Source organism: Cibotium barometz, chromosome 48 (genome assembly GCF_041138505.1).
Source record: "Cibotium barometz isolate CiBa-2024 chromosome 48, ASM4113850v1, whole genome shotgun sequence".
Lineage (NCBI taxonomy): Eukaryota > Viridiplantae > Streptophyta > Polypodiopsida > Cyatheales > Cibotiaceae > Cibotium > Cibotium barometz.
The window spans coordinates 44,156,323-44,172,399 of record NC_141093.1 but is presented as its reverse complement, the minus strand read 5'-3'; the positions used below and the strand labels follow the sequence as shown (position 1 = coordinate 44,172,399).

Below are 16,077 nucleotides of genomic sequence, written 5' to 3'. Positions count from 1 at the left end.
CAGCATTGTGCACTGGCATAATGGCAAATCAACAGTAGAGTGATGTGTTCACGTACTTGTCGAAGGAAGACAAGTTGGATGGCATGAATTACTCATTGTGGAGCTTCATGCTGAGAAATGTGCTCGTGGCAAAAGGTATTTGGGATTTTGTTAGTGGTGATGAACCACGTCCAGGTCCATTGGCTCCAGAGACTCCTCCCCAAGGGGGTGCTCGTGGAAGAGGACAACAGGCACAGGCACAGGCACCAGGTCAGCCACTGCCTGTTCAAAGAACAAATGCCCAGAAGACATGGGATGCCAAAGATGCACAAGCCTTATCACTTATTGCATTGTCAGTACAGAGGTCTATTATACCTCATATTCGTTCAGCTGGCTCTTCACGGAATGCATGGGTGACTTTGGAGCAGATATATGCTGCTCGTAATGAGGCACGGATCTCATTTTTGAAAAGAGAGCTGGAAAATCAGAAGATGCATGAAGGATCTAGCCACTTGAACAAGCTGCAGGATTTGAGAGAGCAACTCATCAATGTGGATGAGATTATTCCTGAAACACAGCTTGTATCCACCATCTTAAACTCTTTGCCAAGATCTTACTTGGCTTTTCATACCTCTTTGAACCTTAGCATGAGGAATGCTTTTGAGCCCCTAAAGTATCAGGAACTTGTTGCTCTCTTGTTACATGAAGAGCAAATCAGGAAGAACATGAACATGAACACAAGTGCTGAACAAGCATTTGTGTTAGGTCAAAAAGGGAAAGGCAAGTCTCAGCCAAAGAGTTCAAATCAGAATTCAGGTGATGGTGGTTCATCTCAGGATACCAAGAAAGGTGATGGACAGCCCAAGAAGAAGGGTAAATGCCATTACTGTAAGAAGCCAGGTCACTACATCACAGAGTGTAGGAAGAGGATTGCCAAAGAGAAGGAAAAGGAGTCTGGGTTGTCTATAAAAGATACCTATAAAGCTCCTCCGGAGACTACTTTCTTTGTTGAAGACAGGGATTACTGTTTCTACACATGCAGTTATGATGCCTCTTGGTCTTCACAGGCACTCAGTGTGACTGAGCATGCATGTACTTGGTATTTTGATAGTGGTGCTTCAAAGCATATTACATCTCGCAGGGATTTGTTTTGTAATGTATGCCCTGTCCCTGTTGGCAAGACCGTTCAGTGTGCCAATAATGCTTCATATCCAGTTCGTGGCATTGGGGAGATTCAGCTCACAGCCATTGATGGCTCTATTCTTCGCCTTACAGATGCCTTATATGTACCAGGGATAAAGAAGAATTTGTTGTCCATTTCTTCTTTAGCACAGTGTGGTATGCAAGTCAACTTTGATGATGACAAATGCATGGTCAGAGACAGCTAATGCTTTGACCTTGATGCTTACTGGTACATTATGTCATGGACTCTATCAGTTGGACGCATTTCAGCCAATGGATCAGTCCGCTTATCATGCATTCACTCTTACTCCAGCTATGGTTGATGCGGAGTTATGGCATGCTCGCATGGGACATGTAAATTTTGGAAGTCTTATGCTTATGCAGCGACATAACATGTTGACAGACCTACCTCTTATGGAGAAGCCTCCAGATCACATATGTGAAGGATGTATTTTGGGAAAAATGCATTGGTTTTCCTTTCCACGTGATCAGGCTCTACGAGCAACTGCAAAGTTGCAGCTTATACACAGTGATCTTTGTGGTCCCATGCAGACGAAGTCATTAGGAGGTTGCTTCTATTTTGCTACATTTATTGATGACTTCTCTCGTATATGCTGGGTCTATCCGTTGACACGGAAATCACAGGTATATGATGCATTTTTGGCCTTTGTAGCACTTGGCCGAAACAGAGTCAGGATGCAAGGTTAAGACCCTCCGTTCTGACCGAGGGGGGGAATATGTGTTACACATGTTGAATTCCTTTCTTGAGAGTAGAGGTATCAAGCATCAGTATACTACTCCTTATACTCCACAGCAAAATGGGGTTGCAGAAAGGAAGAATCGGTCACTCATGGAGATGGCCAGATGTATGTTAAAGGCAAAGAAGCTACCACATGTCTTTTGGATGGAAGCTGTTATGTGTGCTTGTCATATTTTGAATCGATGTCCCACAAAGGCATTGGTTTCCATTACTCCTTTTGAGGCTTGGCATGGCCGCAAGCCTTCGGTATCACATTTTCGTACTTTTGGGTGTCTTGCATATGCACACATACCCAAAGAGTTGAGGAGTTTTTTTCATTCCAGGCTCCAAAGTCTAAAACCATAACAACGCTTTTCCCTCGAGAGTTAAGACAAATCTCTCTATTTGAGTATTGAGAGTCCAAAACTCGTTCAACTCTCAAAACTTGCCTAAAAGAGGCAACATGGTCACATGGATCCATAGACCCATCATACTTCTTCACCAACTTTTGCAATTGTGATGGTGTCACTCTCCAAGCGTACTGATCATCATGCCTTCTCTCATCGTCTCGATCACTCTTCTAGGGTTGATCTATTTTCATTTCACATGGCTTGGTTGGCTTTTCTGTAGCCTTAATGCCACCGCTTTCTCCCATACTCATACCTCTCATGTCAGGCATATGAGTATGCCCAAGCATAGGTGGTTCAAACCTTGAAGGCTTGGTTTCTGAGAAATCTCCCATTTTTGGTACACAAGTTGCCCCATAGAACATTTGGATGATAAAGCCACAAAATGTATTTTTGTTGGGTATAGCCGTGAGAGCAAGGGCTACCGGTTATATGACCCACTGTCGAAGAAGATAATAGATATTCACTAGTCGGGATGTGATTTTTGATGAAAAATCAGAATTATCCATGGCTAGTTATGATGCAAATCAGGCTGAAAATGATGTGTTTGAAGGCCTACTACCTATGGAGTTTCATTCCACAGTTGGTGATCCAACCCATGAGGGTGCAGGACAGCCAGCTAATCATGAAGGTGGTGCAGAAATTCAGCAGGAGATTGAGCCAGAATTTGAGCCAAATATGGGGCAACAGGCTCCATAGGTCAGACATATACCTAGATGGTATTTGAGGACATTACAGGACAGCCATCTAGAGACTCCTCTTGCTGGCCGTACTCGTAGGGAGACACGGACCAATGAGCATGCACACATCATGGATTTAAATATGGTTATGGCAGCTAGTTTACAGGATGATGATGAGCTTGATTCATTTGTGGATGCACGAGACAATGTGCATTGGAACAAAACCATGCAGGATGAACTTGATTCTATTAAAAAGAATCAAACATGGGATTTGGTTGATCTGCCCAAAGGCAAGAATGCCATTGGTACTAAGTGGGTCTATAAGTTGAAAAGACATGAAGATGGATCCATTGACAGGTACAAAGCCCGTCTAGTTGCAAAGGGCTATGCACAGAAGAAGGGCATTGATTATGAGGAGACATTTGCTCCTACATCCCGTATGTCGACACTTAGGAGTGTCAGTGCATTGGCTGCACATCGTGGTTGGGTTGTTCATCAGTTGGATATGGGGACCTCGAGGAGGAAGTTTATGTACATCAGTCCATAGGTTTTGCATAACATGGTCATGAAGGGAAAGTATGCAGGCTAAAAAAGGCCTTGTATGGTTTGAAACAAGCTCCACGAGCTTGGTATGCAAAGATAGATGCTTTCCTGCTCACTCAAGGTTTTGTGAACAGTCTATCAGAAGCCACTTTGTATGTAAAGAAAGAAGAGAAAGATCTGCTGGTCATCAGTCTTTATGTAGATGATCTTTTGCTCATGGGATCAAATGATGACAAAATCGCAGCTTTTAAAGAGATACTGCAACAGACATTTGCTATGTCTGATTTGGGGCTCGTACACTACTATTTGGGCATACAGTTTGTGCAGGATAACAGAGGCATTGGGTTGTTGCAATCTCGGTATGTTGTTAAACTTCTGGAGAAGTTTAAATTTCAGGATTGCAAGCCTATCAACACTCCTATGGAGCCTGGGATGAAACTGTCACTACAAGATGACAATATTTTATTTGATGCCACTATATATGCTCAGGCTGTTGGGTGCCTTATTTACTTGTGTACTACACGGCCAGATATTCAGTATGCCGTATCTCAGTTGAGCAGATTCATGCCCAGCCCGTGATTGTCACATTGGCAAGCTGTGAAGCGTGTATTTCGGTATTTGCAAGGTACCTTGTCTCTTGGATTGCTTTATCTTGAGGGGGGTGACATGCAGCTATATGCTTACAACGATTCAGGTTGGGCTGGTGATTTTGATACCAGACATTCCACTAGTGGAAATTGTTTCTTTCCCCTATCCCGTTATCGGAATAGTGTTCGCTTTTATTACTTTGAAGAGAATGACTTTGGACTGATGATAAGCCAAATGCAAGATCCTTGAAAGACCAAGAGTCGTGTTGAACTGCACACGGATGTAGAAGCACCAATAATGACCGATCTCCAGCGTAAGCACTCTTTCCACTGGAATGCAGGAAGGCTGCAAATCTGAGGCTGAGATACGGACTGTTTGGGACTGTTCTAGGCTATATATGAATGCTGTAAATGAATGAATGCATGTGGGTTACCTTCACCGAAGTGCTGTAGCAAAACCATGATGATATGAATGCTGAAACTGGTTGCAAGCAAGAAACGCAAGGTTCCCTGGATGCTGAATACTATGGATTGTTGCGTTTTCTTGTTGGAGGTTGAATTGATGCCCCTGGGTGTTGTAGGATGCAACGCTTGCTGAAAACGCTGATGTTGTTGGGATCTATGGGCTGAGTGGTCAATCGTTTATGCTCCTGAAGGCTCAAACGCTTGAAGACTTGATGGCTGAATTATGAGATAGATTAGGTATGAATGCTAGATGCTATTTATATGAGTGCTAAGCAGCTGGTCAGTTGGTTGAAGGGCTGGCCGACTGGATCCCTAAAGCTACACGATTGGATATGATGAGATAAATGGTTAATGATGCTGAAAAATGATAAATAAATACTATGAAATATGGAAAAATTACCAGATAAAAATATGATGCTTTTGCAATGGTCTAGATAGCCTAAATGCATATGGGATGAATGCTATGCAAAAATGCACACGTCTTGATGCAAACTCTAAGGCTTTTATGACATCTATATTAATGAATGATTCTCTCCAAGTGGGTTAAGGGACTTTAACTGACTGACTGACTCACTAAGGCTGAGGAATGACCTACGTGCTCGTGCTTGACATACCCTTGACTGAGGATTACAATGGAGCCACGACGTACGACAAATATCATTCAAAAGGGTTCTAATACTGTACAATGTTGTACTGATGATGATGAGCCATCTTGTCACCATGCACTACAGTGTAGAGTGCATGTGACATGTGCTTTGCTAGTTCTTGTTTACGTGCTTATTGAAAGAGTGCACAAAGCGGAAGCAAAGGGGCACTAGAGTGTGCTGAATAGAGAGTGCAAGAGAGAGAGATATGGAGCAACTATGCTAAATATACTGAAGCAAAACAATCCCAAGCAAGAGACACAGATAGTCTCATAAGTGAGGGAGCAAAATATGTACAAGGCTGAATGAACAATGAGAGGCCAGCACCCACTATTTATAGTAAGGGTAAGTTGGCCAACTAGAGCTGCAAAACAAGCCGAGTGGAGAATGCTAGAAAAGCTGGGAGAAATCCCAGAAAAATACTAGTAAAAGGGGTGGCCAGCCCACAAGCAAGGGCTATGCAAAAGAGACCAAAAGGACATAAAAAATGGACAGAAACTGGGGATGAATGTGCTAACACTTATTACATCGAGGGTATGCGCACACAGCGTTGGGGCTTTGGTGGATGTTTTCACACCTTGTTCACACGTTTGGAGCACTTTGGGTAGTGTTCATAGGTGACCGTGGGCCACTACTTTTATACTTCATTTGATCACCATGGTGCGAATTCATATTGTCATCGACATCATTTTGATAGCATTTTTGATTGTGATCGTAGGTAAGCTGCTCATGCACTATCATCATGGCTCTACGATTGTTATTTTGATTTGCCTTCTTGTGTCATGTATTGCATGCATTTGACACTTCGAGGCTTAGACCTCTACATCCTCACTCACCGACTTCTTGCTATCATGAGGCGGCATATTCATGCCAGTATTGAACGTTCGAGCTTCAGAGTTTGATGGCTAGTCATTGATTCAGGAGGATGGGGAGCCAATTCTTTGGAGTTTGCATGAATCAAATTTCCCCTTGATCTAGGCGGTTACTTGGTTTGCTTCATCGTCGACGAGAGTCCATCATCCTTTTCATTTGATCTTGGGGGCTTTGCGACTTTAGCGATTCATGTTCGGCATATCTACCCGTCCTCCGTCTTGGGCATTGACATTATGATTGTGGGAGATTTTGGCTTCCATGTACAGCCTTTTGTATATGTTTGATTTTGAACGACCACCCTTTGATTTCGAAGACGGGATTATTATAGGAGGGGATGATTTGTAATGACGCAACAACTTATAGATTAGGTCTAGGACCATGGTCATGGGCTCAAGTATGTAAGGAGCTCTTGGGTTGTCATTTGTACCCTTTTATGATTCTTAATGATCTTTGGACATTATCTCTTTTGGAACATTTGTATGTTCTTGGAGCCTTTGGCTACCAAAGGCTTATGGAAGGCCATTTTCATCCTCTTGGTGAGAGGTTAACTCACTTAGGTATCAGAGCTCTTTGTATGAAATTATCTCCTTAATCTTACATTAATCTATGGTGATTATTCCATATCTCAATTTTATGATCACTCCATTGCATCAAATCCCGCATGGATTTTAAAGCATAAGAATCTTTATCTTGCTACATGGACTCTATATGAATTCGGCCAAAACAAAGCTATAAATATTAGGGTTAATATTTACTTTTGATCTAGCATAAGAAAGTAGATACAAGGCCTTGTATACCCCATACAAGGAGAAGTTGGATTGTTTTCTTTGAATTTTATTTGAGGAAAACAATTGGGATTTATCCAAATATTGTTTTACTATGGATACATTGTAGAGTATGTGTGATCTAGGAAGTTTATATATAACAATTTATAAATGGTTTTTTATGGCTTTCTTGGATGCGATATATTTACGATAGTTTACAAGGATTCATATCATGTTTATGCTTTCTCTGGCCAAAATGCCTATAAACTATGTATAGCAACAATGCTTATGGAGTACCAAGATATCCAAGTCTGGATGTGCTTGGGAAGATTTGTATTTTGACTTGAGCCCAGCTCTCCTTGGTAGGGGCTTAGGCTAGTTAGGGGTGCAACTGTTAAGAGTCATCTTGTTCCCAAATACCGGATGGCCCAGACTTCACAGCCCCCAAATCATCAAGTGGATGCTTGAGGGATCGATTTGTGGGGAGAAGCCAAGCACCTAGCTGGGGCTTGGAGCAAGATGATTGAAGAGCTTGGAACAAACGGTTTAAGAGGAGTTTGCTCCCCAATATAGGATGGCCCATACTAGTCTATGAGGCATAGTGCTTCTTTAATTGTGATGGTGTGCATAAATTTGCTGATTTGGAAAGAGCGCAGAGAGAGAGAGAGAGAGAGGTTGGCATACACAGTACACCGCATGGGGTTCCAATTACCAACCTAAGCAACCCCCCCTCCCAATTGGGGTTATCTCACATAGTTTACCCCTTTGATGCTTGCATTTATGACCTGATCTTCTGCCCACGACTGCTTTTTGTTTAAATTTCATAAATTTGTAAGCTTGGATATGGAGGTGTAAATATGCATGGTTATGCTAGTTATCCCAATAAAGGAGGCCAATGGTTTCCACACGAGCTTTTGTTTGTCACTAAGATCTGAACGATGAATTGAAGGTAACCATTATAGTGGATGGGACGAAGATTTTCAGGTTAGTGGATAGTTCAAGTATGTTATTAGGTGGATTTAAATTAGACATGGTCATGTTTAATGTTTAATGCACAATGACAGTGTTCCTAAAATGTGTGGAAGGCTCTAGTCGTCGAGGTGCTTGCATGTTATAGTGGTTTTTTGAGAGCAAGGCTATATTTTTAGTGAGAACCACTCTTACCATCAATGCTATGAAGCATGGCCAGTCAGTTCAAAGTCTATGTTGCAAAAGAAAGAGAGGGGAAACCACATTGCAAGGGCATATGTAGATCGGGTAACCCTCTTGCGATTTATGATTGAGAAGCATCTCTTGAGAACAAGTCAACTTCATCATGGATTTTAAAGCATAAGAATCTTTATCTTGCTACATATTCTCTAGATGGATTTGGCAAAAATAAAGCTAAGTATTTTGAGTAAATATTTGGGTTGATATTGACTTTTGATCTAGCATAAGAAAGTAGATACAAGGCCTTGTATGCCCCATACAATGAGAAGCTGGATTGCTTTCTTAGAATTTTTTTCAAGAAAACAATTGAGATTTATCCAAAGATTGTTTTATTATGGACATGTTGCAGAGCATATGTGCTCTATGAATTTATATATAATAATTTGGCTATTATGGCAAAATTTGGACTCAAAAAGGTCCTCTAAGAAGAGCCATGTCATCACTTTGCTAGAAAAAAGGAGACCATGGGTGAACCTTATGTATCTTACATCAAAACCTCCACATGTGATGTATCGTTGGAAAGTCCTTGAAAATTAGATTCTAAATCTATCACCTCCAATTAATTTGGAGTTGATATGCTCAAGTTATGCCTTCCCTACTTAAAAGAAGATTCCAATGATTGTGACATCCATGTTACAAGTAGATTCTAAATATACTACCTCTGACAAATTTGGAGTTGATATGCTCAAGTTATGCCTTCTCCACTTAAGGTAAATTCCAACGAGTGTGACATGCATGTTACCATTAAAAGGTAGATTCCAATGATTGTAAGATTCATGTAACATGGATGTCACAATCGTTGAAATCTACCTTTAAGTGGGAAAAGGCATTAACTTGAGCATAATTAGTGACTTGAGCATATCAACTTCAAATTAGTCGGAGATGGTAGATTTAGAATCTACTTTTCAAGAATTGGAACTTTTAGCAAAGCGATGACATGGTGCTTTTTAGAGGGCCCTTTTGAGTCCAAATTTTACCTAGTGTATGGCTTTCTTGGATGTGATACATTCTTATATAGATTACGCTAGTTTATAAGGATTCATGCCATGTTTATGATTTACAAGGGTATATTCTGAGGTAGTTTACAAGGATTCATACCATATTTATGATCTGGATTATGCTAGTTTACAAGGATTCATACCATGTTTATGATTTCTATAGCGGAAATGCCTATAAACTATGTAAAAAGCAAGAATGCTTATGATATGGGTAATGTAAAGCAAGGGAATATTCTGATATGGATTACGCTAGTTTACAATGATTCATACCATGTTTATGATTTCTATGGCAGAAATGCCTATAAACTAATGTAAAGTAAGAATGTTAATGGAGTACCAGGATATCCAAGTCTGGATATGATTTTGAAGATTTGTATTTTGACTTGAGCCCAGCTCTCCTCCGTAGTGGCTTAGGCTAGCTAGGGGTGCAACTGATAAGAGTCATCCCCAATACTGGATGGTCGAGACTTCATAGTCCGCAAATCATCACGTGGATGCATGAGGGATCGATTTGTGAGGAGAAGCCAAGGACCCGGCTGGGGCTTGGAGCAAGATGATTGAAGAGCTTGGAGTAAGATGGTTCAAGAGGAGTTTTCTTCCCAATACAAGATGGCCCAGACTGTTCGTGCTTCTTCCATTATGAGGAAGGTGTGCATTAAGTTGCTGATTTGGAAAGAGCACAGAGAGAGAGAGAGAGAGAGAGAGAGAGAGAGAGAGAGAGTGGCTAGCATACAACGTTTGCTTTTATTCTGGAAACCTGAAATGAGGTATAAAGACCCTGAGCAGGGAAAGTTTGAATTAGGGTTTATTCACTTAGTTTATCCCTTGATGTTTGCATTATGAGCTGATCTTCTGCGTTCAAATTTCATAACTTTGTAAGCTTGGTTATGGAGGTGTAAATATGCATGGCTATGCTAGCTCATCCCAATAAAGAAGGCTATTGGTTTCAACATGAGCTTTTGTTTGTCACTAAGATGTCAGTTTTATGGTGAGGATAACAATTGGACACTTGCAAGCGTTGAATGATGAATTGAAAGTAACCATGATAGCAGATGGGACAGAGGATGTCACCAATGAAGTCGTGGTCAGACTTCTCACATGTAGTTAGGGGGCACCTCTAAGATAGCGTGATGGAGGGGACAGAGAGTGATTACTCATTGAATGACATGTAGTTAGGGGGCAACCAATAAGATAGCTTGAATGTAGAGTAATCAGGGAACCGTGGAGCGCTATGGTTTGAGAGTGCCGCATAGAAGGCATTGGGCAAAGAGCAGTTAAAAAAGAGCTGAATAAACTTCTGGAAAAGTGTTACCTTGAGGTTTGGGTCCTTTACTGTACCTCTTACAAACTGAAGGTATGTGTAGTAATCAACTCATAGAGAATTTAGAACAAAAGCTGAAGCACGGAGAGAATACCTGTAGATTAGGTTATAATTCTACTCAAACTTTTTAGTGACATGTGTAAAGTGGATGCAGTGCATTACAGTCAAAGTTGCTACCTTCTTTGGTGACTTAGTCACGTGCGTGATAAACTGATAATTTTGTGTAAAGATGTGTTTGCCTGAGTTGAGTAGAGCTACTAGAACTTTAATTGTTGTGACTGGCTGTGCTTGAAATTTCAGGTTGAGGCAGTGCTGAGGGCATGTGCCGGACCACCACCCTGCACAGCCTCCCCTGAAGGTGTAAAGAAAACAGAGGATCAACCAACAGGATCTCTGCAGCTAAACAAAAGAGCGGATGCGGATGCTTCTAGCTCGTGACATTGCTCAGGCTCTGTTGTTGCTGCTGCTGCTCTTCTTCTTCTATACTCATTTGTGCCTTTGAAGCAACCCTCTTTTTCACCAAAAATGCCAGCGTTGATGAGCATATGCTTGGTTAAATATAACAGTAGTTCAAGAAATGATTTAAATGCACTGGTACTATTATCATGCATCGTATCGTATGTTGATCAACTTCAATGGCTCGTCTTGGAAGATTTGCCTTTTTGCGCGTTTATAAGAATCCTACTTATTCTCTCACAAGGATAAACACTGATGCGCGTTGGCATCGCTTTTATTGGTTTTACTTCTTTGGTGAATATATATGGTTCTACTTAAAGATCTTGGTGATTTGCTTAAGAATTGGATATACAAGGATGTCTTTACGAATTGGATATTAAATTATAGCATATGATAGACAAGGATGTCTTTCCTTTAGAAAAAGAAATGGAGATCATATTACAAGAATTTCCCATAGATAACCCGCAATTCTTGATTGAGGTTTAGATGTTAATGTTGAATCAAACACTTCATTGCATGTTAGTTAATCTCAACTCTTCTCTTTGACTTTGTAATCATGCTCACCAATCAAAAGCCTTTAAGACTAGTAAGAGATGTGGTGGTTGGGGTTGTGATATACACACCTCGCGTTGTCATCTCGCGAAACTGTTTATATATGCTCGCATGACTTCCAGTCGCTGTGCAGTCTCTACTGTTCGTAACGTCAGTAGTACACTTGCTTGCATTTGTTTCAACATTACTAGCAAATTTCAGAATTTGGGGCTTTCTTCAATTACAACTTAAATTGGGACATTCAACCTTACAAGGATACGAATTTTCTTGTCGATTCTAGGACTTTTCTGTAATTGATTGCTATAAGGAAGTTTACAGTGTGTTTTATTTCCCAAGCGGAAGTTGACAAAAAGCATTTCAAAAATTGTTTTCATCATTGTTGCTTGTGTATTTGCAGTAGTAAATGGCAATTAGAAATGGCACAAAAGGTTGGAAATATATTTGGTGTATTGGCACATGAAGCCAAGCTTGACGGGAGTAATTACTCCTTAATGAAGTTTATGATAATAAAAATTTTGCTTGTGGCCAAGGGCCCATGGGGTTTTCATGAGCGAGGATGATACCCATCTTGCAAACACTACGCTTGGCACACCTGAAAGAGATGATGGGCGAGGTGGTGAGTAGGCATAAGCCCAACTTGCAACAGCTCCTACGCCCTCATAGGTGCAAAGAAGATGGGCTACAAGAGATGTGCAAGTCATGTCCTTAATTCCTTTGTCGGTCAAGAGGTCAATTATACCTCATATCCGGTCTTGCAAGAAGTCAAACCATGCTTTAGATACTTTGGAGGCCATGTACGAGGCCATGGTTATGCATTCAAAAAGTTAGCTTGGTGGTATACATATGAATGAGGGGGAGATCAAGTTGGATCACTTGATGAAGATCAAGGATCTTCATGAGCAGTAAACATTGATGAAGTGATTTCGGACAGCCAGCTGGTGTCTACGACATTTAACTCTTTGCTTGAGTGTTGCCACACGTCGCTTAACTAGACTGAGGGGAAATCCTAGCCCACTCAAGTTCAAGGATTGGTGGGGATTTTGTAACAAGAAGAGCACATAAGGAAGACCATGTCTATGGGTATGTGTTGCCATCATGACGCATTTTTGGCACATAACAAAGGCAAAGGCAAAACATGTGGCTATCAACCAAGGTTTGATCCCGCACACTCATCAAAAAAGGAGAAGGATGATGTAGGCAAGCCCAAGAAAAAGGGCAAGTGTCATTACTGCAAGGAGCCAAGGCATTATATTGATGAATGTAGAAAGAGGATAGCCAACGAGAAGAGAAATAATGTACTTCTCCTATAGGTAAAGATGGTGCATCAACAATCTATGTGGAGGGTGAGTGGGCTTTTCTTATATGCAGTTAACGGTGCTTCTCAAGAGCATATGTCTCTAGTGTGGATGAGAAATTGGTTGTATGGTATTTTGATAGAGGGGCCTTGAGACACCACCTCCAGGAAGGATTTGGTCTCTAAGCTAGGGGTTTCTTGAGAAGGTAAGAAGGTCTCGTGCAAATAAGCATTCTTATCCTATGAAAAGAATTGGTGAGATTGTACTCACAATAGGTGATGGTATAGATTTATGCTTGTCAAATGTACTTTATGTGCCTAGGATTAAGAAGAATTTATTGTGTTAGTGTCCTCTTTTGTTCAAAGAGGGTTTGATGTTAATATCAAGGATGATAGATGCATAGTGAAAGACCAAGAGAAGGATATATGATAGTCACTTCTAAGACATGGGACCATGGACTCTATTAAATGTCTCGTGTCTTAGAAGTGACTATGCGATAATCACTTCTAAGACACGAGAGCATGGACTCTATCATCTTGATAGTTTTGAAAAGAGAGCATATGATGCTTGTTCGGTTACTACATCTACTGCTACCATGCAAGAGGCAAAGTTGTGGCATGCCAGCTTTGGGCATGTGAATTAGGGCAGTTTGATGCTCTTACAGAAGTAACAAATGGTGCATGACGTGCCACAAGTTGAATTACCTCCCAGACATGTATGTGAGGGCTGCATTCTTAATAAAATGCATTGTAATGGTTTCCCAAAGGATGGTGCGGTGAGAGTTGATAAAAAATTATAGCTCATACACACAGTGATGTATGTCATCCTAGGAGGACACCGGCACTTGGAAAGCATATGTACTTTGTAACATTCATAGATGATTTTCTTAGGTATACCATTTAAAAGCAAAATCAGAGGTTTTTATGTGTTTTCAGCATTATGTTGCAAGGGCTGAAAAATGAAACAGGCTGCAAAGTGCAAACCCTTTGTACAAATTGAGGGGGTGGGTTTATATCTCTAAATCTTTTAAAGAATATTTGGCGAAAAAAGGCATTAAGCACTAGCATACCATGCCATTCACACCACAACATAATGGTGTTGTAGAAAGGAAGAATAGGTCCTTGAAGAAGATGGCCAAATGTATGGTCAAGGGCAAGGGTTAACCTCATAAATTCTAGATGAAGGTAATCATGTATGCTATATGTTTTGAACACATGCCCTACAAAAGAATTAAAAGGCAATCATGTGTGCTACGCATGTTTTGAGCTAATGCCCTACAAAACCATCACTCCATATGAGGCCTCGTATGATAAAAAGCCTAAAGTTGATAACTCAGGGTTTTTGGTTGTCTTGCGTATGCCCATGTGCCTCAACAGAGGCTTGATGAAAAGGCAATGCAATGCATTTTTGTGGGGCACAACAATGGTAGCAAAGGCTATTGGCTCTATAATCCACTCAGCAAGAGGTTTTTTGAGAGTAGAGATGTGGCGTTTGTTGAAAATGTAAATCAGCCTATGGCTGAGTTTGGTAAACAATTGTATGGGGGTCACAGCAAGACATGTTTGAAGGGCTACTTCCACTTGTAATTGATGGCACATGTGTTACACCCAAATTGTATGGGGGTCACAACAAGACATGTTTGAGGGCTACTTCCACTTGTAATTGTGGTACATGTCTTACACAAATAGACATCATGTGGATGTTGTAGTTCAATAAAATGGACTTCATGTTATGCATGATGATGTAGAAGAGGTTGTGAGAGAAGAGCAGACAACTCCACAAAAGAACTCTCAGGCTCTCAGCCCCTCTCAGTAGTAGCAGAACATGGGCAGGTTCTAGGAATTAACCACATCATGTGGATGTTGTTTGGTCGTGTAGCTTGTGTGATGTTGATGGGCCAGGTTTATTTGAAAAAGCTCAAGAACATGAGTGTTGGATGGAAGTTATGCAGGATGAGATAAATGGCATACATAAAAAAGGCACTCGGATTTGGTGGATTTGCCTCCTGGTGGTGGCAAGAAGGCAATTGGGACGAAGTGGTTGTACAAAGTGATGAGAAAGCTGATCGTACTGTTGACAGGTACAATGCAAGGCTTGTGGCCAAAGGATATGCACAACAAAAGGACATAGACTATGATGAAAATTTTGCACCTACATTGGCTACCCATCATGGTTGGAAAGTACATCAATTGGATCTTAAGACGACCTTCCTTAATGGGGATTTGTAGGAAGAAGTGTATCTATCTTAGCCCATTGGTGGATTTAAGGCATTATATGGCTTTAAACAAGATCCCCAAGCTTGGTATGAGAAGATACATGCTTATTTGACCAGCTAAGGCTGAAAGTACCCTCTATGTCAAGGTGGAGAAGGAGGATTTGATTGTGGTCATCCTCTTTGTGGATGCCATGATAACTCATTGGGACAAATGAGAATAAAAGTGTAGCATTCAAGGATGATTTGAAGGCCTCGTTTGAGATGTTAGATATTAGCCTATTGCACTTTTATTTGGGCATAAATTTATGTAGACAGATGAGGACATTGTGCTACTTCACTCCAAGGACATAAAGGTGCTATTGGAAAGGTTTAAATTTCAAGATTGCAAGTCTATTTCTACTCTGGTAGAATCGAGACTTAGACTAAGCGTGTATGATGCAGGAGGGCATTTTGATAGCACATATTTAAGCTAAGCTATGGGTTGCCTCATATATAATATGAGGTGATTATCAACATACAGTATGGGGTGTCTTAGTTGAGTAAGTTTATGCACATCCGAAAGTCAAAGCATTGGCAAGATGTGAAATGAGTGTTTTGGTGCTTACAAGGCACACCCATGATCTTGGATTGTTTTATCTCGTTGGGGGGGTGATTGTCATTTTCTTACTTACAATGATTCAGATTGGGTTGGTGATTATGACACTAGAGTGTCAACAAGTGGCAATTGCTCATGTACATTCTATATTATGGTTGAGAAAAAGCCAACCAATTGTGGCCACATCATCTTGTGAAGCTGAGTACAGGGCAGCTTTCACTACTACAAATTGAGTGTGTATGGTTAAGGAGATAGATGGCACCTCTTTGTTGGTTTTAGTCAACAAAGCAGATACCCACTTCCACTCTCATCAGTGACAGTTACAGTGCTATTCGTATGGGAAATAATCAATTTTTCCATGCTTGCACCAATCATATAGAGACTTATTATCATTATGTCAAAGAGAGGTTACATGTAAGGAGATCAGCTTGATCTATTGTCCTACACATGACAACATTGCAGATCTATTTACAAAGGCATTTTGTTGACATAAGTTTGAAGCTTTCCGTAAAGCTTTATGCTCACTCTCATTTGGAGAGCGATCTGCTACCCTATACATGTTCATACTATCAC

The 16,077-nt window shown here is 40.8% G+C and overlaps 1 protein-coding gene across 1 annotated transcript in view; it reads left to right on the top strand.

Moving 5' to 3' along the window:
* LOC147611199 (uncharacterized) overlaps positions 1-11,166 on the top strand; it is a 48,276-nt gene extending 37,110 nt beyond the window's left edge. The window contains exon 2 of the mRNA XM_086785860.1: positions 10,692-11,166. Coding sequence (XP_086641986.1) covers positions 10,692-10,829 — 138 coding nt within the window. The 3' untranslated portion in view covers positions 10,830-11,166. The remainder of the gene's footprint in view (positions 1-10,691) is intronic.
* Positions 11,167-16,077: the final 4,911 nt, after the last annotated feature.